The 23,331-nt window shown below is 36.5% G+C and overlaps 1 protein-coding gene across 2 annotated transcripts in view; it reads left to right on the forward strand.

Moving 5' to 3' along the window:
• The window catches only part of THADA (THADA armadillo repeat containing), a 167,090-nt gene that overhangs the window by 51,703 nt on the left and 92,056 nt on the right, over positions 1-23,331 (forward strand). For both annotated transcript variants that reach the window (XM_061991338.1, XM_061991337.1), the window contains 2 exons: positions 9,008-9,097; positions 10,464-10,595. In XM_061991338.1, the coding sequence (XP_061847322.1) occupies positions 9,008-9,097; positions 10,464-10,595 (222 nt within the window). The remainder of the gene's footprint in view (positions 1-9,007; positions 9,098-10,463; positions 10,596-23,331) is intronic.

Here is a 23,331-nt window from a genome sequence, read left to right on the forward strand (position 1 = left end):
CATAGGAACTGTAAAGGGATCTCTTGATACCACTTTCGTGTAACTGTTAGCAACACTAGATCAGATCAGCAGTGGCTTTGGATGAGTTAAACCTCCAAGGATGGAGATTTCATAACCACTCTGAGTAACATATTCCAATGCTTCATTCCCCTTGTTCCCTGTTGCTCAATTTAAAACTCCCCAGCTATGATTTGTGACCATTGACCCTTTTTGTACCATCTGCAACTACTAGAAGTAGTTTAGCTCTCTAATTTTTGATTGCTTCCAGTGGTTGTAGGCTGATATTAAGTCTCTCCCGGACCTCCTCCTTGTCAAAGAGAACAAACCTGACTCCTTCAACTTCTTCTCGTAGGGCAGGTACTCTAGGCCCTGTCCATTTGAGCAGCTGTTTGCTGGACCCTCTCCTGTTTGTTCTAATAGTTTCTGAACCCGGCAACCCAAAACTGTCTGGAGGATTCCAGGTACAGCCTCCCTGTGCCAATTAGAGGAGGATAATGACTTCCCTGATCTCTTGCCTCATTCATCCTAATGAACATAGTCCAGTGTGTGGTTTCCTGGTTTGCAGTGAGGATGTGTCGTTGACTGATACTAGCTTGGCATCCACTGTGACCCCTTGGTTCTTTCCCGTGGGGCTGTTTCTGAGCTGGTTGGTTTTTAGCCTGTGCTGATACTTAGGGTTATTCAGCCGAGGTGCAAAATTCTATGTTTCTCCTTGTTGAACTGCATGGGGTTTCTGTTGGCCCAAGCCTCAAGTTTCTTGAGGTCTGTCTAGACTGAACTTCTACCGTTTGATGTTTCATCCATTCCCCCTAATTCAGTGTTGTCCACAGATCTGCAAAGGGCACTTTCTGTCTTACTGACCAGTGTGTTGATGATAAAGTTGAGGGATGTAGGGCCCCTGAAATTGACCTGTAATGCATCTCACTGGTTACCAGCCAACAACCAAACACTGAACTACTTACACCTTTTGAGCCTGGTGGTTCAGCCCCAATGTATTTGTTCATCCAGGCTGTACTCACTCAGCCTCCAAATGAGAAACTGAAAGAATCTGAATCTGTTAAAATGATGAGAATTATTTTATCAGTTGTCACAAATCTGTTAGTTTCTGCTATTTTGGTGCTCACCAGACTGTTTGATTTTCTTTGCATTTATGGGCAAGTTTGTTTAAGTTGATTTCTCTGTCAGTTACTTCTTTATAGACGTGAAACTCTGAAACCTGGCAAGTTGGAGCCTTTCAATAGTGTGTACACACTCTTCCAAAACTCCAGTTATGGTGCTTGTTCTGGAATTTACAGATTAGGATGAATTTAAGATTCTGGTTCTCTTTTCTCAATTCGAGTGAAACCTCAAATACTTCTGGAGTTTTGTTTTTTGTTCTCGTGCACTTGGTGTTTTTTAAGAAAGTGTGAGATGGTCATTTACCCTTTCAGAAACATACTGTGGAGTTCCGTTTTGCTTAAAAAAGAGTGAAATACAAGTAAGGTTTTTTAAAATTTTTTAAAATTTTTTTCATTCTCATCTGGTGTGTACATTAGAATCAGCTTACATCCAGTCGCAGTCTGATGATGGCATCAAGGATGAGACTTGAAAATTGCTGATTGTTAACCTTCATGTAATTCTTATCAGCAACATTTCAGCACAAGTTGAACTGTATGTGTTTAAGAAAGAGGTGGAATTTCCATGAGGATGAGCATGTCACAGAAACACATGGTAGTAAGGGTTCCTACTGGTATATTGACTCACTTATTTTCATAATCAAGTTTGCTATGCTGTTCCTTGTAAAAAACCTGACTGGGTTGCATCTTAAAAACAGTTTGTCTTTTCCCTCCATTTCTGTAGGAAGACTCCCTGAATGCCACCTTCCCAAGTAAAATTCCTCACGAATTTTGCTACTTTGATCATTAGAAACTTAACTTCCAATGCATATATTTATTCATGACTATTGAATACTCATTTGTTCTTATACCAACATTGTCCTTTATTTTAAATAATTATTTTTCCCTCTTGATACTTCCCTTGAGGTGTTTGCAGATGCCAGTCGTATATCCCATGTGTGTTCATTTTGCCAAATAAAAGAAGTTTTAAAATCTCCACTCAGCAAATTTTCTTTCTATTCCCTTGGTCATGTGTACATCTTTTTTTCTGGCATGTCTTTGCTGGAAGTTAGCTCCAATTTATTCCAACTACGTCCTACCTGATTGTTGGAAAGTGGCATTAGCCCTTCCTTGTCCGTACTAACTGTACCAGCAATTTATTCCAACTACGTCCTACCTGATTGTTGGAAAGTGGCATTAGCCCTTCCTTGTCCGTACTAACTGTATCAAGGTTGATGTGTTACAGAATCACATTTACCTTTTGCCCTTTTGATGGGGAATCCAGAGTACCAACTAAGGTGCATGGATACTTTTGCTATTTCCAGCTGATGACCTCCTAAGTTGTAGCACATTTTTAATTAGTTCTCATACATACAGTCTTTTTATCTGTTATTAATTTCATGTCCTTCTAGTATTTGGCTCCTCAAGATACCTAGTTTTGATTTATAGTGCTTTAATCTTCCCTCTCTACAGACAATGCTTCGTAACTTTTGTTTCATTGGTGGATTTTCACTGGCACCTTCCTAACTCTTTTACTGTGATCCTCAATTATGCTGGTTATAATATTGGTCCCAACAATGGATTAGGTCCACCAATAACAGACTTGAAACATGTTATTTCTGGGTCTTTTTGAAGGTCTTGTTCCTTCTCTAACTTACCCATTTTACCTAATAACATATCCTAATTGCACCATGTCCATGTTTTACTGTCACTTGTAGAGATTACAGTAGACTTTAATCTATTAAACCAAAACTGTAGTTTCACCATGGACCTTGTGTAGATGTTTCCTCAGACTACACTGCAGAATGTTGTTTGCTTCCAGCATTTTCTCTGTCACACAGAAAGCCCATAGGTTTCTTCAGCTGTGAAGGAAGCATATGAGAACTGGATCTCTGCTCTGAGCTGGAGCTGCTCTGCACTTTCACTGAAGCAGATTTGGGGTAATGAATTTGCAGATTTCAAACGTTCCATTTATTCATATAAAATTCAAGAGTCTTGTGTGATTAGAATTTTTTTATTTCTTTTGTCTAGAAATACCCTTACCATTCTTGGATAAGGGTTAGGCTGGCACAATCTACTTTCTAACAGTTTTGGACATTTCACTTCTTTCCGTTCTGTCTTATTTCCTTATCTGTAATTGTTCTCCTTTTCAAGTTTATTTTTTCCCTACATTTCTGTACATACGTGAGGAAAGAAGAAAGGTTTCTGAATTGCTCTCCCTACCAACAATCTTGAATACTTTAAAATGTTACATATTTGCTTCCCTATTGTTGTGTAGCATTATGTTGTCTTGCTATATTCCAAAATCCAAGGTTATAAATTATCCTTGAATTGAGTATGGTAAATTATTGGAGTTTTGCTGCACCTTATTATTATACTTCCTGTTTACTTCCCGTGCCTTTACTATTGTTAGTAAGTGTGTCATATTATTTAGTGCTCTTTAAGGAGTAAAAAATTAATCTAATTATTAAAGCATATCTGAATTACCTTTGGTCTTCTCTATAATTTCAGTATAAAACAATGTCAGACATTTTTGTGTTGGTCTTTTTTGTGTAGTTGAAGAAAATGTTTTCAATTTATTTCAAGTTTACACTTCTGAAGTATATCTTTGTTAACAGGCAAATAAACTTCATATATTTTGAGACATTGTCTAACTACTTAACAAGTGATAAGGGTCGGGGAAGGAACATGACAAATGGGCAATCAAAAACTTGTCTAGTTAAGCTGCTCTCTTTTTTCATAGTTTAATGAAGGCAAAAGAAGCAAGTATGTAAAACGTGAATTATCTTTTTAAATCTGTCATTTTGAATTATAGTTTTGCCAAATTCAATCCTGTTTTTTAAATTATTTCAGCAACAATTGTTCTTGCAGTGCAAACCGTTGATTGGATTCTGTTTCTGCATTACTGCTCTTAAAGAAAAAGGATCATCTGACATGTTATGGTTACTGATTCTGATGTAAGGGTTGGTATAGCAAGCGCAGATTTTACAGGACACAATTTAAAAAAGGCTTGCATCATTTCATGAAAACTACTTTCTTCTTCTTGATTTCTCTAAATCTATCAGTCTGTATTTTTTTTCACATTCAAGTTCTATTTTTCCTTTTTAAAAATAATATCCCTATTTTTTTCCTTTGTCACAGATGTGGCTATGCATTTGTCAACTGACCTGAGTTGTTAGCAGTGTTTATGTTCCAAGGGCAGCAATGGTCTCTGGTGCTCTTTCAGGAGATTGGTTGTCTCTAAGTCTCAGCAATGCTGTACTCAAATATGAACATATGTACTGCAAATGTTCTTTAACATGTCAAATATTAAAAGCAGCATACAAGGTTATAAAGCCTTCAGTTCTTCTGAGAAATAAATAAAAGAACAGAAGCAGGAAATCTTTCACACATGTTGCAGTAAAATGATACATATGCCCCAGTGTCACAGCAGAATTGTAAACTAGAGCATTCTCTGAAGCGTATAGCACGGCTTAAAAAAGAACATTGCAACACCCATGGATTTATTGTTAAGGTATTTTTTTTAAATGCAGTTTAATAATTCACACACATTACACACAAAGATGCCATATTTATTTAGAATTACACTAGTTATATGAATGTAGATACTAACCCTTGCATTATGCAGCATCAGGTTGCTACTCAAATAAACATGATGACTGGAACTGTCAACAGCTTTCACCATTTCAGTTTGGTGATACTAAATTTCTTCACAACCTAAGCATATGAAATGAAAACTTCTATGTATATGGTCTTACTTGAAGCCACCCCAAGTTCTACTCTGAAAAGTGCTAAAGCCGAAAAGCCAGTGCTGAATGAATGGAAGAACTGCTGACAATCAGGAGTATAATAATGACTTCAGTTTTAAGTTATTTCAGAGAAAAGTAAAACTGTTTTTTAAATTTTTCCTAAGGAAGAATTACCAACACACTAAACTACCTTCTTGACTTTTCCTCGAAGTTTTGTGGATTTATAGTCAGTTTTCCATTAAGTCTTGTTTCCTCCCTCACAGCTAGTTGGTGGTTTTTGGTAACTTAGCTGTGATTCACTGTTGTCTTCCAAATGCTTATTAAGTCTTGTTTCCTCCCTCACAGCTAGTTGGTGGTTTTTGGTAACTTAGCTGTGATTCACTGTTGTCTTCCAAATGCTTATTGTTAGGAATTAAATTCTGTCCTTTGTAGCATCACATGCCTTCAGGGTAACTTCTTGCTGATTTGTATGAACTCTGTATTCTGTGAAATACCTTTCTTGCTGTCATCACAACCCTTGATTCGGCATGGCATGCAATGGGGCATACCTCTGTATGACTGCTTTCTGTTAGTGGAACATCTCTTCAGGTGAGAAACCTGCGTGAAAATGGGAAGGAAACTCATGTATGTCTCCCTTTCTACATAAACACTCTTCATCAGTTTTTCTTCTGAAAAGGGCTAAATGTGACTGCTCTCTCTAGCCATCAAAATGGAACCTTCTGTGAAGAGGCTGTACTCTAATTTAGTTGTCTGGCTTTTCTGCAGAATTGCCTGCATATGACAAAGCATTAACATCATTCAGCTGCAGAGTATCTGAGGTGTAAATATTGCATCTTGTATTTATACACCACATTATTCTGTGTTTATACTTTTACAAATTATTTTTACAACTGAATTTAGGAGGATGCAAGCATTCCCATTAGTTTATCTCTCAACCTTTTCACATTAAGCGTCTTTTTAATTACATATTGAAATGACATTGTACACTGGGGAGAGGGATTTTATTGTAAGAATCATCAACCCACTGATAACTTTTCTTTTTCATTACTGTACTTCCTATTCCAGTAAATAACCTTCCCCTAGTCCATTGTTTAGGTCTCAGTAATCCCATTTGAAATTCTGGATTGTGAAATTGTGCTGCTTTGGGTTACTAACAGGAAAAAAGAAAATGCTATTATAGAGCTTGTGGTTGAACATACTGTCAAAGATGAGCTCTGGAGCAATATAAAGAAAAATACTAGTGTCCTGAGACTCTTCCCAGTTACTCTCCTTATAAACATTTTTAGGGTAAGTAAATGTAAATTCCTGTGATCTGCAGAATCTTGGATTTAAAGATTTCATTTTGCTACATTGCCGGAAATCTCTGTTTGAACTGTGTCAGTGACTAATGGAAAGATACTTCTCTATATTTTTCATTTAAAGTTATCGTCTCCTGTCAGATATTTTAGAAAAGGAAGAATAAGGTTATTCCATGAAAAAGTGCTAGCAGTGATTTTTTTTGTTTTAGTCCACATTTAGTTGATATATTCCCTTATAGGTATGTGAAGCACTTATCTTCTCATAAAGATATGGATAGCTTATTGATTATGAAGCCTGACTCATATTTGTGTGTTTGTATATCACTGATACACATTACCAAATCCTCAAGTGTTGGTATTTATTTTTTAAAAAAAGTATAGTTTTTGAGGAAATTAATTAACTGAAAATGTGGCTTAGTGTCATTAATGTTTTTGAAAAGCAGAACCATTGCATTTTTCTGTTCTTCCAGCCTCAGTTACTTTACACGAGTACTTGTGTGTGCCTGAAGACGTGTATGTGTTTCCAGCAGCAACTAGCATAGTCAGTAATCAAAACCAAAACACCCAGATACCTCCATGTTTTATTGTATCTAGCTGTTTACTTTCTGCTCATTCTCCAGTTGCACATATCGTGGTCTTGACATCCCCAGGTAGTGGATTCACAGCTGAATTGGTGCTCTGTACTTTTAAGAACATCTTTGTATCTTGCAGCACTTCTGCTAACGTGTAGTCTTTCTTGTTTCCTCTCTGAACTGTTGGCCCTTTAAAATCATCCCTCAACAACCAGTCTGCTCAGACAATTGTGTCTCTTTTTTTATTTCTGAAAATGCCTTTGGGCATCTGTTCTGCAGATATGACTGATTAATGGGTTTGAGTAGACTGCCTTCTCCCCTCATGTGGAGCAGTAAAGCAAGTGGGAGGTTATGTAAGTTACCCACTTCAGTAGTCACCGTTTTCTTTCCTTGTCAAAAAGATTCATGAAACCACACTAATTACAAAAATTTCAAGGCTTTGTAATGATACTCAGTTCCATTTCTTAATATTGATTCACACTTGGCTACTGAATTTTTAATGTATTAAAAATAGATCTGTTAAAAATACTTGGTGTCTGGGATGATGCTTGCATATAGTGTTCTTTAGTCTCTAACCAGTGGCCATCCATTCTGTAGGAAACTTAACACCAATTCTGCTTTCATTTGGTGTGCTCTGTGGGTAAGAGGTGGAGGTGGCACAGCTTTCTTTGGTTTCTATTTTTTTAAAATACTAAGTTCTTTGTTTTACATATGAAGACTCGGTAAGATGGGTTGTTTGACTTCATATGCTTACTTAGATCTTATGTGCTGCCTCTGGCTTTACATCTTCTGTGTTCCGTGTAATGTGCGTGCCAAAAAATGAAGTTGTTTTGAAGAAACTGTTAGAAGAAATTCCATGGGTGTTTTCTGCTTCAGTAACCAGTGATTAATCAGTATTGATGTTTTTAAACTATCCTATTAGTGCTTCAATTTATATTCATTCACAGTTTGAATGCTTCCATCTACATTTTTAACAGAAATCATTTTTGTGGGTAGCAGCTACTGCAGAATTCATGATCATGCTTTTAGTTACAGCAATTCACTGTACTGTTCTTACATGCCTAGAGAAAGCTTCCTGTACCTCTTTGAGCATTTGCTTCCATCTAGCAATCTGGTTTTGCTGTGTTTATTCTGTGGCTAAGACATGTTATGTTAGCTGAGAGCTGGAAGACGCTGTGTTGATGCTTGCCATGTGCTGATTTACTCTTGCGTGATTTTTTTTTGTCTGCTTATTTTTACGCACATTGGCCGTTGCCATCTCATAGTGTTATTTTTCTAGTCTTGAATCTGTCTGCTTGTTGGAAGCTTTGCACTGGAGTCATGCTAACATGTACTTATTTATCTTGGTTGATTAAGTGGCAAGCAAACTCTGCAGTTGGCTTTCTTCTAAATGGATGGTCCTTTATTTATTTATTTGTTATTAAAGGAAGTCTGTTTTATCTACGTAGCATATATGTCTAATTAGAACCTCCCCAGTGTGCCATTTAAGCAGTTCTTGCTTAGATGATGCTAAATAGTTTGCTATAAACCATGAAGCCATCCTCTGTCTGATCAAAAGAGTGTAAAACAAACAAGTACAGAAGATTTCTACTTATCTCTTTTTATCTGGGATGGATTGGCTGTTGTGGCTTGAACTATGCTGCCTTATTAATTCCGGCTAGGGATGAGTTCAATAGGTGTTTGTACATTGCTCTGTTTTGAATGTACACAAGTGAAAACATGTCCTGGAAATGCTACCACTGCCAAATGCTGGAAGCAGTGCTAGGTAAAGAGGGATAGTGGAAGGTCAGACACTTATGCCACTGTCTTACAGATCTTCGGTGATTTCTTAGTACAAGACACTTCTCAATGTCAGTAAAATAAGAACATCTATTGGTATGAATGTATTAAATATATTTAACGAACTGTTTAGTACATGAGCCTTACTAAACCAAGTGTCATCTTCTGTTGTTCAACCAGAATGTTGTCAAAATGGTGCCAGAATTTAAATTGATGAATGTTTTCTTTTTAGTGTGATTAAGAGGCTAAGATCCTTTTTTTCCCCAAAAATGCCTTACCAGTTTAACTGACAAACTGCTAGTATGCACACATTCAGAGTTACTTGACTTGTGTAAACTGTGCTGTGTCATATTTTTAAAAGGAGACATTGTTCCTGTTTGAAAAGAGTTCATCATGTGTGCATGGATCTTCAGACTCCACTATAGCATCAGAAATCCAACAAGTGAACTAGTATTTTGAGTGCAGCTAATTTCTACAGAATGCTGATTGTAACTCTTCTTCATTCCTTTCTGCAGAATGACAGGAAGGGAGTTTTTCTCTCGATTTCCAAGTCTTTATCCTTTCCTTCTCAAGCAATTGGAGGTTGTAACCAATACTTTGAACAGGTAAGAGTGTGTCTGAGAAAGCTTTAAAATATGAAGTGCAATGAACAGGTTAAACTGAGTTGTGTCACATACATCCTAGTGCTGTCCTTCTCATCAGTGCTTCTTGAAATGATTCTACTAGGCTTTTGTTCTGCAAGTGTTGCACGTTGCAGTAAGTCTCTCGAGTATGAAATACTGTTGAGTAACAAATAATTGCTGCATTCCTAGGATCAGATCTGAAAGAACATATATTTTTCATGGAGAGACAGAAACTGAGTCTTAAGACTGTTTCATGTTTAAGAATGAAGCTTCCTAAAATGTTTAAGTAATACAGAGTCATAGGCCTCATGTAACCCTAAATGAACACTTTCCAGTCTGTGACATGCTGACTCTGGTAAAGGTCCTTGATCTCTTTTTAAAGACTCCATAAATGGTGTCTGAGAGCTCCAATTTGATCAATGCAGATGATACCATTTGGGATGACGCTGATGGTGTTACCCTTAGGTTCATGAACTTTTAAAGTAAACCAGTACTGACTTTGTTTTTTCTTAAAATGCTATGATATAAACTGTGGAAGTTCAACTGCTGATTTATGGGCAAGGTTCAGCTGTCTGTTTAATGAGACTGAGATGGATATTTGGGAGCAGGAGTTCTACCAGTGTTGCATGTTTTGTAGTCTCTGCTGTAAGAAAAGAGGGCACATATGTTCTGTGTAGCATTCTGTTTTACCTGGCATCAGTGTCATCACTGGAAAATTTTAGTGAGTCTTTAAACTGAAAAAAATTAAAAGCTACTGCCTGAAATGTATTGAATGCTTTTTTCAATGCTGATTAAGGCTTGTGCCTTATTATTAATCATTAGCTAAACCAAAAAGTGATCATTTTGACTTAGATTTGGATTGCATTTACAGGATGAGTAGTAGCCACACGATGTCAATGACAAGAAGTATTCTTTAATAAAGCCTGGAATTCACTAAATACACATTTCCTTCCAAAGTTGAAAAAAGAACTTCTTATAAACTGTCATTTTGTAACTCAGCTTTCTCAGTTTCTGAGCTCCTAGAGAGATATTATCTGTGCTGGTTTTTCAATATTACATAAAAGTGCAGGCAGCTTGCTGTTATTAGGAATAAAGGAGACTTGGGCTTAATACGTGCAAGGGAAAGCAACACAGCCTGAAGTGCCTTCATACAGGAGTCCCCAGTGGTGCACAGGAGAACTGGATGCCATGTTTGATCCTAGCAGGGTTTGCACTGTCTTGCAATGGTCAGCCTAGCATACCTTCTTGAACCAGAAATGCGAAAGAAGAATGTGTAGAAGAATCTCAAGACTGACGTGAAGGAGGATGTTTTTTTTCACCAAATGCTTCTTACTACTTTTTTATTTAGTGAAGCTGAAGCGTTGAAAATCCATCCAAGCCTGTTCCTTTTGCTTTTAATCTTGGGAAGGCTGTATCCATCTCCAATGGATGGCATGCACTCAGCACTCAGCATGGCACCCTTTGTCCCATTTATTATAAGGTAAGGTGATTTTGTGGTGATTTTTCATATGATGTGAGTTCTTTCTTGAATCTTTGGATTTTGTAATCAAATTGCTTTTTAAGCTTCTCTTCAGCTTAAATTTGTAAAGGAAAAATATGATATTAATTGGTTGTACTTTCCTATGATGTTTATGCTTGTTTTGGGGCGTTAGAAAGTTTCAACTCGTTCAACCCATTCTATAACTTGTTTGTAAAACTTCATCTGTAAATGCTGTACAGCATGATGGCTACCACAGAGAAGGTAGATGAAAACTGATGACCTTGACTGACTTCAGCAATTCAAGATTTTCTGCAAAACTCTTGATGGGTTTTTCAATCCTGCAGAATGATTGTTTGTAATGTATTATATAGATTTGTAGACATAATATGTATCTCCATATTAATTCATATGTATAAGTAGAGACTTCTATAGCTAGCTAAAGATGTGGATCTATCCTGTATCTAATGTATTTCTAAGATGACTTTTCAAGTTTTTATACCATATAACTTCCATTTATATGGTGGTTACATCAAGATATTCAGCAAATATTTTTACTATTCTATATATCACTGATGTGGGATCGGGAGACTGATATAGGAATAGGACTGTGGTGAGTGAGTAGGAATGAACATAATGAAGCATCACTTTTTTTCTGTGAAGTATCACTTTTCTGTTGTATCTGGTGACAGGACAAGGAGTAATGGGATGAAACTGGAACACAAAAAGATCCATTTAAACATAGGGAAAAACAATTTTACTCTGAGGGTGAGCGAGCCCTGGCCCAGACTGCTCAGGGAGGTTGTGGAGTCTCCTTCGCTGGAGGTCTTCAAAACCCACTTGGATGCATTCCTGTGCAACCTGATCTAGGTTGACCTGCTTTGGCAGGGAAGTTGGACTATATGATCTCTAGAGGTCCCTTCCAACCCTACCATTCTATGATTCTATGGTAGTCAGTATTTGAGAGGAAGTCTTGCTATCTGTGTGAAAGCTTCAGAGCAATATGGTGAGAAGACTCTGTACTTAATCTTGCTTCTTTAGTAGTGAAGCAAGATAAAGTTGATGTTATCAGAAGATCTTGCAATTTTTATTTTAAGCTGCTGTTTATGTTAGAAAACACCTCTGTCTGCTTACTCTTCACAGCAGATGTGATGCATCTCTAGCTTCTTACAGTGTTTTTTTTTAATTTTCGAGAATAAAGAATAAGCTACCATTTTTTTCAAAGAAAAAAACCTGTAGTAAGAGTTTTAAAATGTACTGTATTTAACAATTAAAAATGGTTTCTGCGATATTTATATCTTAAATACTATTTAGGGAAATGTTTAAAAGTGTATTTGTTTTGTGTGTTTATGCCTTTGTTAATACACCAGTGAATCCTTGTTTCTAGTATAAAGCTTCAGCATAGTTTGACATTGATAATAGATTAACTTTCGATAAGCTTTTGGTTATAGCTTTGAGTTTTGTCTTTATACTTACGACCACTGCTTTGGCAAAGTACATATGCCAGCTAAATAATTCTTCATGATTAGCTTACTCTCTTGAAATTGTTTAAATTATTTAGATTTTGAAGATGTGGGGAGAAAAGTGGAATGAACTCTTTAAAAAATGTACCTGAAGCATTTATGAGACCTGTATCATTGGACCTACATTCTTTTACTGTGCTCCTAAAGAGGAGTGGTGTGGCAGATAAAGATGATGTTTTCTATGTTTGCTTTCCATGGAATTTGGCAGTAAGTGCTGTGGATATAGGTATAAGATCAGAGTAAAACTGTTATGTATTTCAGACAGAAAATGATATGTGGGTGTACAGGCATACACTTTCTCTTCTACTTCCCTTCCTAATTTCCATTCTACGGGAGCAAATGAACTATAATAAAATACTTTCCTGTTCATTCGATTGTTCTTTAGAGGATGTTAATAAAGATTGTTGGGATTTAACCACTTGGAGAGGATGAAAGAGAAGGCCTGGTGCCAAAAGCCTTATGTATTAAGACATTAAACTGTATATATAACTATTCATTTGAATTGCTCAATGTAATATTGTTTTGATGTATACATGTAATTATATGGTAACTGAATGCAATTATAACATTCAATTGCCATATTTTTAACCTGAGATTTTTATATTTCTATTGCTGTATCCCTGTCAAGGAGATATACTACTTTTGTGGCAGGGAGAAAGGAAGGGTGAATGTAACCCACAACTGTTCTTCAGACCCTTTCAACCCACAATGAAGTGGCATTCATTTGTTGCAATGAGAGGATGAATGAATATTTACTATGTTTTCAAGCAAATGTGCATTTCTCTGAGCAAAACTGAGTTCAGCAGTAAGATTTCAAATTGGCCTATTGAAGAGTTTCACTTAAGCCTGAGTGGAATTTTCCATCTAGTGGGAGTAGAGCTTTGGTTGCTCTGACCGTTCTGAGATGAATTGCACAATATGAGTAGGATTAAATGCTACAAGGACAAATTTCAATCTGTGTGCTCATACTTGTTACTCCCTGTTGAACTAGGGCATTTGATTACCTATCTACAGTTCTATTAAAAGTGTGGGTTTTTTTCCCCTTTCCCCTTGCAGATGTTTTATTTGGAAGGGAACACTTTGATTCACAACTTATTACCTCAGTTTCTTCTTTTTTTGTTGTTAAGAGATAGATAGGTCTACTTTAATGGTTACTTTCTAAGATGAAGGAATGTACAGAATGTTTTTGATTAACAAGGGAGGTAATCGGGAGGTAATGTTTTAAGTATGAAACAAAAACATAACCTCCCTTTTGCCTCCCTTCTCCTTTCAAAGACCTGTAATCTCTTCAAAATGATCTAAATTTGAGTTACCTTATGTCCTCTCGTACCATGCGACTGTCAGAGTGTTTGTTTAGTGTTAAATGTTCTGAGCTGGGTGCTGTGAAGGAGTAAAATGAGTATTGCTATATTGACTTGAATACTTTTCACTAATTGAAGTCTGTCCCTATTTAGGAGTGTGACTTGTTAATCTTATTTTTTTTAAAGTAGCTTTAAAATGTCAAACAGTATAAGGTTTTTTGGGGTGTATATGCCTTGTCTTCCACCTATTTTTAACTCTTAATGAAACTTCTCTTTAAAACTTTGTCAAATAGATTTCAAAGCCATGCTGCTTCTAGGTATGTTATGTTGCAAGTCATTGAAGAAACTCACTGTGAGGACAATTTAAATGGAAATGTAAACATCTTTCCATTAAAATATCACAGCTATTAAATAGATACAATTGTGCAGAGTTTTGTAACTTGCATCTTTCTTTAAAATGGAGGCTCCAAATTCCTAAATCCCCCGATACTCTTTCAGTCGGGGATCAGGATAGGTGACAGGGGGAAGCACTAGTCTTTATCTTCCCCTTCCTGCCCCTCTCCATCCACCACCCTGAACTGATAACAGTGCTGTTTTGGTTTTACACTCACATAGGTTTGTCATTAATATACAAAGATAATTACTGTGACTATTAGTTAATGACCCACACTAATACGTAAGGAAAACAAAACTGTGTGGCAAAGAAAATTTTTCTGTAGGATGGAGCATTGTCAACTGCCCTGTTACCATAAGTCATTCCTAAAAGAGTGCTTAGAGGGGAAGTCCACATCAGTTGTGAGCGTACTGGCAGTTCAAATGCTGTCAGGAGTAGCTAGGGTAAGAAAGCTGGGGTTATTTAAGTGAGATGAATACTTTTAGTAGAGCATACGTGTGTTTACCTTCATCTAGTTATCCCCCGTCTTGGAAAGGCAGGGGAAACAACTGAGGATGGTATTTTTTTGATTGGTACACTTTTTCTTGAAAGTTACTGCCTTTGCAGCTTGCTTGTCAGAACAGGCTTTGTGAAACCTCCTGATAGGCTGCTGGCAAAGTCAGCCTGGTAATTTCTGAAAAATCCATGGGCTGTAATGGTACAAGGTGTGAGGGATGTTGGCCGTGATCCCTTTCCATGTGTCCATCCCTTGCCATGCGGTGTGGGAGACCTTTGTAAGCGGCGACACAGCAGCCCAGCATGTCCTGTGGATCACACCCCCACGTAACACTTTGAGGCCTACCATGCCAGTGGCCTCTGGGGCTAGGAAGATGTTCCTTTGTTGAACTTTGGCTTCTTGGACTTTCTGAAGGGGTTAGAGCAGACTCTTTCAAGATCTGACACCCTGGTTATTTGGTGGACTCTCTTTGGAAGCATCACGTGACTCTTACCTTACGTTTCTTAGAACTGCATTTGTGACTCTGTCCCTTTGCAAGAAGTGATGCAAACTGTTGGCCTCAATTTCTTTCAAACTTGAGCAGAAAAGCTAAAAACCCCTAGAGGTCACAACTCCACATGTGTAATGTGATACACTTGTTTTATTCAATGACTAAACATGCAAAGTTTTGTTGACTTATGGTCAGATATTGACAGATGCCAATCCAGAATAATACACACATTATTGAAGATTTTTCTGTAAAATTTAAAAACAAGCTGTAGGTTTCTGTTAGAAAAGATGAAGTGAAGTCTGAGAGGTTCACTGTACAATGCAGAGATTCCATATTTTTTTCTGGAATGCTATTCAGAGTATTGTCAGATACTAACAAGCTTAGAAAGCTATTTTTAAAATGCTGTTAAAATACACATTTCTAATAGAAATACAAACTTGAATTTTAATCTCCTAGAATTAATTTCGTTTTGCAGTTTTTATTGGCCAAAGTGAATCATGGTCTATCTTTAAAAATATTTGCTGAATACTTAAAAGTAGACCTTCAGCAACACTCTACTTGAACCTAGTACAAGGGACTACTTGTTTTCATTAGGTTTCTGGTTAGTGAAATATTTAGGATCTTTCCCATGTAATGAAGCAACCTCATGATGTTGCATAATACTGTAGCCTCCAAATACAGTTTTCAATTGACAGATATACTTCAGATATTTACCTTATTATGCTGTCTTTTGCCATTGACTGACTTATCGGTAGCTCTTTTAAGCTTTCCTAGTAAGATGCAACTTCACCTGCTATTTTCTCTCTCCATTATTTTTCAACTTCTGTTCAAAAATTCCTTTTTATTAATTTCAGTCTTCACTGCTCAGTTTACTTCAGTATAGATAAGGAGGAAGTACTATTGCCATAGTTCACATCTTTTGTTTTTGAACAACAAATTCTATAGTGTAAACATGCATACATAAAATTATTATCTTCTTATTGTAACCTGTGTATACTTGTATCACAAATCACTGAGTTCTATGTTTTAGGCAGTTTGAAAAGTGCATATTAAATAAGTGAGATTGATACAGCTTTATTTTAGCTGCTTAGGAAGTGGAGCACCTGACTATGAATTCTGAGGCTTTTTAGGAGTCACAGCCGTGTCTTTCTATTTTATAAGTCTGTGAGAGCTTGCTTCTTAAGGAAACATTTTCAGGAAGAAAACCGAGCACAGTAGTATTCATATTCTAGAAGCTGGTGTGAATTTAAGTATTCACTGATCAATAATGTTACTTGCATGTGGATTGCTCTTCTGAAAAAGTTGATTCTCCTTGACCTCTGCCTCTTAGTTTTATTGTTCTATGTTGTGTTTGATTATGTTAAATTACATCTAGTCCATCAGGTGCCTGATGCTGTTCCATTGCAGGCCTGAGACAAACGTTGGATAGGCTTCATGGGAGTTGTGTCTAGGGTAAGGTGGAGTAATAAAGAAACAAAATCAAATCTCAAATTGGAAATGTCTGTGAGACTTTGAAATATTTAAAACCTTACACTTAATAAAGAGCACAAGAGACAGAGGAGTAATGGAGTTCTGATAAGAAGATATCTTCAGTTTGTTTGGGAAGAGTTTGATTGAAGTCATTCATGTGTACCTTGTTAAAATTGCTGTTTATGTAAGTTGTTTAAATGCAGCTTCCCTGATTTTTGTTTTGTTTCACTCATATACAATTACATATGTGGGTTTTGTTTATCATCTCGTATCTGACTTGAAAGCAACCATCTGACTTTCTCTAGGCTAAACACTAGTATACTTTGGTAAGTGGCCAAACAATATAGCTGAATGATTGTGCTAAGTGTGCTTCCTTTGTCTTTCTCCTCTTTTTCCTTTATTTTAATGTGGCGTGGCATGGCACCAGTAGGAAAAGGAATGTTAAAACTTGGCCATTTGCAACTGTCATTTCTGTAAGACCGGGGATCTTATCAAAGGTCTGATAAGCAAAGAGCTGTTCTGGGAATGTCTTTTCATATTAGATGAAAAGAACTATATGTGTTTGCAGCATTGTTGTATTAAAATAGCTGCTCCTGATTAATTACAGTTGTTTATAAAAGCATATCCCTGCTGTTCCCATATCACTTGCACATCTTCTTAGTTTTTGTTATCTGTTTGGTTTTTTTTTTTCCTTTGTATAGGATTGTTGTTGGGTTTTTTTTCTTCTTAACCTAATATCTCATCAGTGTAACTGCTTAGTGTTACAACTGTCTGAAATAATTTCTTATTTAGAATGCCTGTGATACCGGAAGCAGGCTCTGACCCACTGGAATGACCCATCTTTGCTGAGGAAGCTTATGGGGCTGACCTGTCATTGCAGCACAAAGACAGATGTCCTTTTGATTGTTGGCAATGTTCCCAAAGTAGATGATCAGGCACAGACATTTGTAAAAAGGAGAAACTTACACCCTTAAAAACTTAAATTATTTTTTTAGATTCTTACTGTAGTTTGTAGCGTTTAAACTCTTGCTTGACACCTAAGATGGAAGTTTTGCATGGCTAAGGGAGAAAATAGGAGGGAGAAGAATGTGTTTCCACTCTGAGGATAGCTCCTGTCTTCTGAGTTGGGATTAGTTTGGAGTGCTTCCATTTCTACTTACAGTCTGTTCTCTGAGCAGTCCCGATTGTATAGTGACTGATAAAGATATTTATGGTTTACCATAAAGAATCTATTAATAAGAAGATTTTCAGAGGGGTTTTTTTTTTTAGCATTTAAAAAAGGAAAGTTAAAGAGTTATTTAAATGTGGTTTTTTTCTCTTTTATATTCAAATTGTGATGCTAGAAAAGATTGCAGAATGCTTGGTTGTCAGTAGGCTGTTCTAGACCTGATGAACTGAAGATCATTGTAAATCTTGTATGTTCTTTTCTGTATTCCTCAACCTTTTCTCTTAAACCGAACAAGTGTTCTTTTTGTGTTGAAGTGGTAATACAACCCCTAGGTATTTATTATTAAGTCTTTATTCCAGTTTATACCATGTTCATCAGCTCGTTTGCTTCTTCTTGCCAAAGTATCATCTAAAGCAGTTCAGGGAATATTCACAAACTGTAGGGAGCTGTCAGGATTCATGGGAATTAAAAGGTGATGTCTAGCAGAGAGGCTTTCACGAGCACTTGAGAGTAATTGTCTTTGTTCAGTATTACAGACTCCTGAAGAGGGCCAGTGGTTAGGACCCTAGGTTAAAACTTGGTGTGTACTACTTCTTATTTGAAACTGTCAACACATGATTGGTTAATTAATTGTATTCATTTACATATTTTAAATTAGCCAGTAAGTACTTTGCTGGTCAAATAGTAAAATTTAACTTGTTCTGCAAAAGTATTTGCTGGAAGGAACACGAACACAGAGAGAAATAATGCATTAACTATGCAGAGAGTGGTAGGTGTGTCAAGGAAAACCAAGTACAAAGCCAATATTTTTAAAAAAGAACAGCCTGAGTTTGAGAAGAGTCTGTGTTGAGGAAGGCTTTTTGGCAGTGGGTACTTTTGGTAGTACAGCTGAAAGGAAAGTGTCTTTGAGAACTCAGATCCTTCGATGATTTTCAGGGATCTGATAAAAAGTTTTGAAAATTGCTCCTGATGGTTTACAATCAACTGAAGCTTTCAGAATCATCACAAGGTTCTGAGACTTGACTTATGCATTCAACTTCCCTTTTATAGTTTAAAATAATGATACGATTGCTAAGACAGAGAGTGGTTTGTCTACATTCTTTGTTGTGTTTTTTCATATCTGTTTTCATAGTAAGTGGGGAGTGTCTGTTATTCTGCAGATATGAATCATCATTGTAACTTTTCATAAATTAGTGAAGTTGAAATATGGTTGTGAATGAACATTTTTATTTTACATGACCTTGAGTTTAAAGTTATTTTATCTCTAGAATGCTGTGAACCAGAAACTGATGAAAGGAGGCTCTAACTTCATGTGACTTGAACAAATAGTTAAATAGACCTAGAGGTTAGCTGCCTGGAGATATTATTTGAGATTTATTTATGGGAATGCAAGAAAAGAAGTGACATTTAAATTGTGTCAGTATAATCTGTAGTGAATCTTCTTTAGGCCAACAGAAATACATTCTCTTCAAAAGTTTACATACGGTATTACTAACAGTTTTCATAGACTTGCATGTTAAGAGATCTTAGTTTGTTGTCTGTCTGAACCACAAGAGGTCAAGTTTATATTGATTGACCTTGGTATCAGTTGGCCACTTTTTTACCTAGGTTTTGGTCACAAGAGGAGAAAAATGTCTATGATTTCTTCTAGAAGATGTTTGAAAACATATAGAGAAACAACTCCTTGCATAGCTTGTGGACAGCTTTCACAAATAAAAGTCTGTGTACTTTACCTACAGTTTCTGCAGTGTTTACAGCTACTCCGATTCATTAAGTGCTTGTGTGGAAAACCCTGCCCTTGGAAAAAACATCGGTATTTTATCTTAATTACCCAAGTTGGAAGAATAAAATACTTCACACAATGTATAAAGAGACTAGAAGTTTGGGCAAGCATTCACTTTGCTTTAAAGGAAATAGATAAAGATTCAGAGGTTTAGTACTGCATATATAACATGAAATTAAACTTGAGTTCATTCTGTCCATGGTTGTGCTAAGACATTTTCTGGACTAAATTTATGTGTTGATTGCAGATCCAAAACCTCTGGCAAGCTGTTGATGCTTTAGTAATGTTTTTCTATTTCTCAGGTAAATATTGAGATGCTATATCAAAACTCAGACTATACTGCAGTTTATTTGGTCTTAATTTAAAGACTAAAAAAAAATCGTCTTCAGACCAATTATAATACAGGTTTTCACAGTGAAATTTTAGGTTTTTTAATTAAATGCTGTGGGTACTTTCATTACTAGGGAACTCAGAAATCTAATGGAATGGAAAATAGTTGTGTTTCCTTAAAAATATGAAGTAAGCAAATCATTAAGTGAACAAAAGAAATTTTATGTACATATATAGCAAATTATTGCTCATATTCCAGGAAACCTTACCTCATATTAATGAATTCGTACTGTGCTGCCGATTTGTCTCCAGTGTAGAAGTCTGAGTTATGTTAATTGTGTGGAAGAATCAATGTCTTTTTTTAGTGCTATTTTTGGACCTCTTTGCTTAGAAACTGGTAATACTTCTTTTGAAAGGTACTAGATTTAATCCTTCAGGAGAAAACTTGAAACAAATGAATGGATATATAATCATGATTAATTTTTTTTTTAAAAGTGTCTCTTAAAATTGTTTGTTCATTTCACTTAAAGAAGTATAATGCTCTTGAATCTTAATAACCAAACTTTTTCTAATAAGGTCTAAATTTCTTGATAAATACATTTCTTTGTGATCCCCCACCACATTTTACCCTAATGTAATTTCATATTTTTAGTTCTTGCTTCAGAACTGGTAACATGGGTTGAACAGTATTGTTTCATGGTGAAGGAAAGAGAAATCCTCTGTCCTGTGTAACTTATGTATCTATACAGAATCAGACAGAAGCCTTATTACAGCTTCTTCTTTGCATTCAATTTGATAGAACCATGTGACATTAATAGCTCTAGGCATTAAAGGATACATTCTATTTGATTTTTTTAAAAAACCCTAGAGGCTGTTAAAATACTTTAACTAATGGGCAGAATTTATTTATTTGAATTGCAAGTGTGCCTTTCCTGCTTCATTCTGCCCTCTTCTCCCAAACTCTTTTTTCATGGTGGTAGAATGCTTGATTTGACTTAAGAGATCATGGGCCCAGTCTGCAGAATGTTCTCTTCCTTTTTGTTCGGCCTGTTTTCCCCATGTTTCGTTTCCATTTTTATGGCTGCTATTCCTGACCCCCTTGTCCACCATTTTATGAGGGTGATGAACGTTTCATCTGAAAACAGAATTGTGATGGTGTGATAGTGTCTATAGGACTGCAGGAAGTATGTTTTTACTAAGTAGTAACATAATTAGCAATGCACAGATCACTGCAAAACCTATTTCCAGGTTTACTGAATGTTATTTTTCTCCTTGTTGCTCCTTCTTCTGACAACTGTAGCTATTACATAATATAATAGACACATTTTCAGCTACAGGTGTGATTTTTCAAGTTAATTCTACTCATTTGTTTCCGTGACCTTCATATAAAAGGTAATCCTTATTTGGTTTTTTATTTTGGGTAATATTAGGTCTATTGAGGGGGAGTAATAGAAATGGGAGAAAAACAAGCACATAGGAAACACCTGCAGTTCTTTTTTTCCTCTTTTTAAAAAGTTTCAGATATTTTTATTTACAGCTAGTTTTCTGTTGTTTGGAGCCAGAGCAATAAATTAGACACTTTGATGTGTGCAGAGGAGTATGGAATCTTTGTGCCTTATGAGAGTTAGTCATAAATTATGTGAGTTAGGAGGGTTGTTCAGGATCTAAGTGTTAAAGCTGGAACAGGGCACTGGAAATGCATTGAGTCTACAGTTACATGAAGTGAAACCTTCTCAGATTTATTGACTTTTTGTTCTTGATCATGGACTGTTTGAAGTAAACATGTTTACATCCAATACCTCGTGCACCTAGATAAATAGTCCTGAGCTCAGCGTGGAATACCACTTCAACGGTTGTTAAGAGCCCTCAGGACTGAATAGAAATGGATCACATGAGGATTTTGCAAGTTTTATTGCTTGCAGCTACCTTGTGATATTAAAAAAAAAAAACCACTCAGGTTGGCATACTCTATGTTTTTACATGACTACATTACTACATTTTAGATATTTCTTAGATTTTCAGGTCTATTTATACATGATTGGCATGTAAAGAAAGTGTCACATACTGAAAACACTTCCCCCCAAGTATTTTTCAAAGTAAAATGAAGCAGTTTTAAATATAGGTTTGTGTACATGCACATGCTTCACTGGTGGATGCAAGACTCCATTGATGGTATTTGCTTGCAGAGGAGGTAAGGAGATGCTCTGTGACAAACTTTAGTCATGCTGTTAGCAGGTGAATCTCAGTCTGGATGCTGAAGTGACCAAGGCTGAGGATCCTTTTCCTTTCTGCCAATGTCCTGGCAAGGCAACTGTCACCTCATAAGTGAAACTAGTCTTAGGGGTGGCAGTGCATTAAACTGCTAAAGGAGGAGTAGCCAAAGTAGTTTAATAGGCTTAAAATACTTCTTCCCTTTACCTGCAACAAAACAGCAGCTTCAGACTTGAATTAGAGTGACTGCTCTAATTGGGTAGTTATTTTTCTTAATATGGCTTCTGAGATTGTTTCCCATAGTTATTGCTAAATCATAGTTAAAATAAATGCTTAGATATACAGGTGGTAGACTGAGTGTTAAGGTGTATAGTTCATCTTGGAGGCTGATATAGTAATAAATAAATTGCTACATTGAGTTAGGTTGTTGTTTTATATTACTCAATTTCTTTGCATGCACTCTTTTGCTTTTGAGAACAAATCCTCTCTAGTTTTACTATAGGTAGGATATTCTATCAAGGTTGGGATCCAGTAAAAATCAAAACTGCCTGGTTTTATTCTAGAGTACTGTTGCAGGTTATAGAAAGAGAAGTGTATATTTTGACATTCTTCTGGCAAACTTCTTGCATGATTTGGGAATGAAGCCAAGTGCCTTCAAAACATGAGAGATGTACACATACATGCCTTCAGGGTATGCAGAAGTTCAGGGATAGGTCACTAGTGGGGACTTGTCATGATATCTTGCATATGTATGTGAAAGGAGAAGTGTTTTTGAAATGTTATCAGTACGATTTCTTTAGGGGCTGGGCAGATGCCAATTATTAGGAGACTTTTAAAAATAATTATTTTTTTCTTTTTAAAGAAGAAGAAACAGTAGGAATATTAACCCCTCTCAGATTTGCAAACCTTTTTGCAGATGTGAAATACATTCCTTTTGTTCCCATGTGTGTTCCTATAAAGCAGATACTTGATTGTTCTTGAACTTTATGATGCTTTTGTTCCTTAGTAATGACTTTGTAGGAGTGCTCTTGTAGGGTTTCCACTAAGATGTCAATTCTGGGATCTACAGATTGCTACTTAGGGTTCCTTGTAGTGTGAGAAGTTTGCATTAGTCTGCAGCAGGTGCCTGTTACAGGGGCAGGTTGGTGGCTGAGTTGCCCTTGGGGCAAGTAGTAGGGATGGGTTTGCATTTCCTTCAGGCACAGAAAGTTGCAGAACCAGATTCCCTGCATCCTGGGTGAGCTCTCCACCTCATGGGCACCTGTGTGTTTGCTCAGGGGGAGGAGGAGGTTATTGCCTCCTGATTTAGGATTCTTGAAGTGCAAACCAGAACCTAATTTGAGGCTTTTAGACAGGATTCTGTGTGGGATAACACTTGGCTACTAAGGTTCTTACAGAGGACACACCAATGTGGGGCATGAGGACAGATGAAGATAAGACTTACCTGTAGTCTTGAGAATTTCACTTTTGCCTTGTATGCATTCAGTGTGAAGGCTGAGGTGGCAGTCCCTGTTGTGGACCCAGATTTAAGGGAACTGAGACAGTTTTGTCTGTGATATACGATTTTTTTTTT

This window comes from Colius striatus, chromosome 2, assembly GCF_028858725.1.
Source record: "Colius striatus isolate bColStr4 chromosome 2, bColStr4.1.hap1, whole genome shotgun sequence".
NCBI lineage: Eukaryota > Metazoa > Chordata > Aves > Coliiformes > Coliidae > Colius > Colius striatus.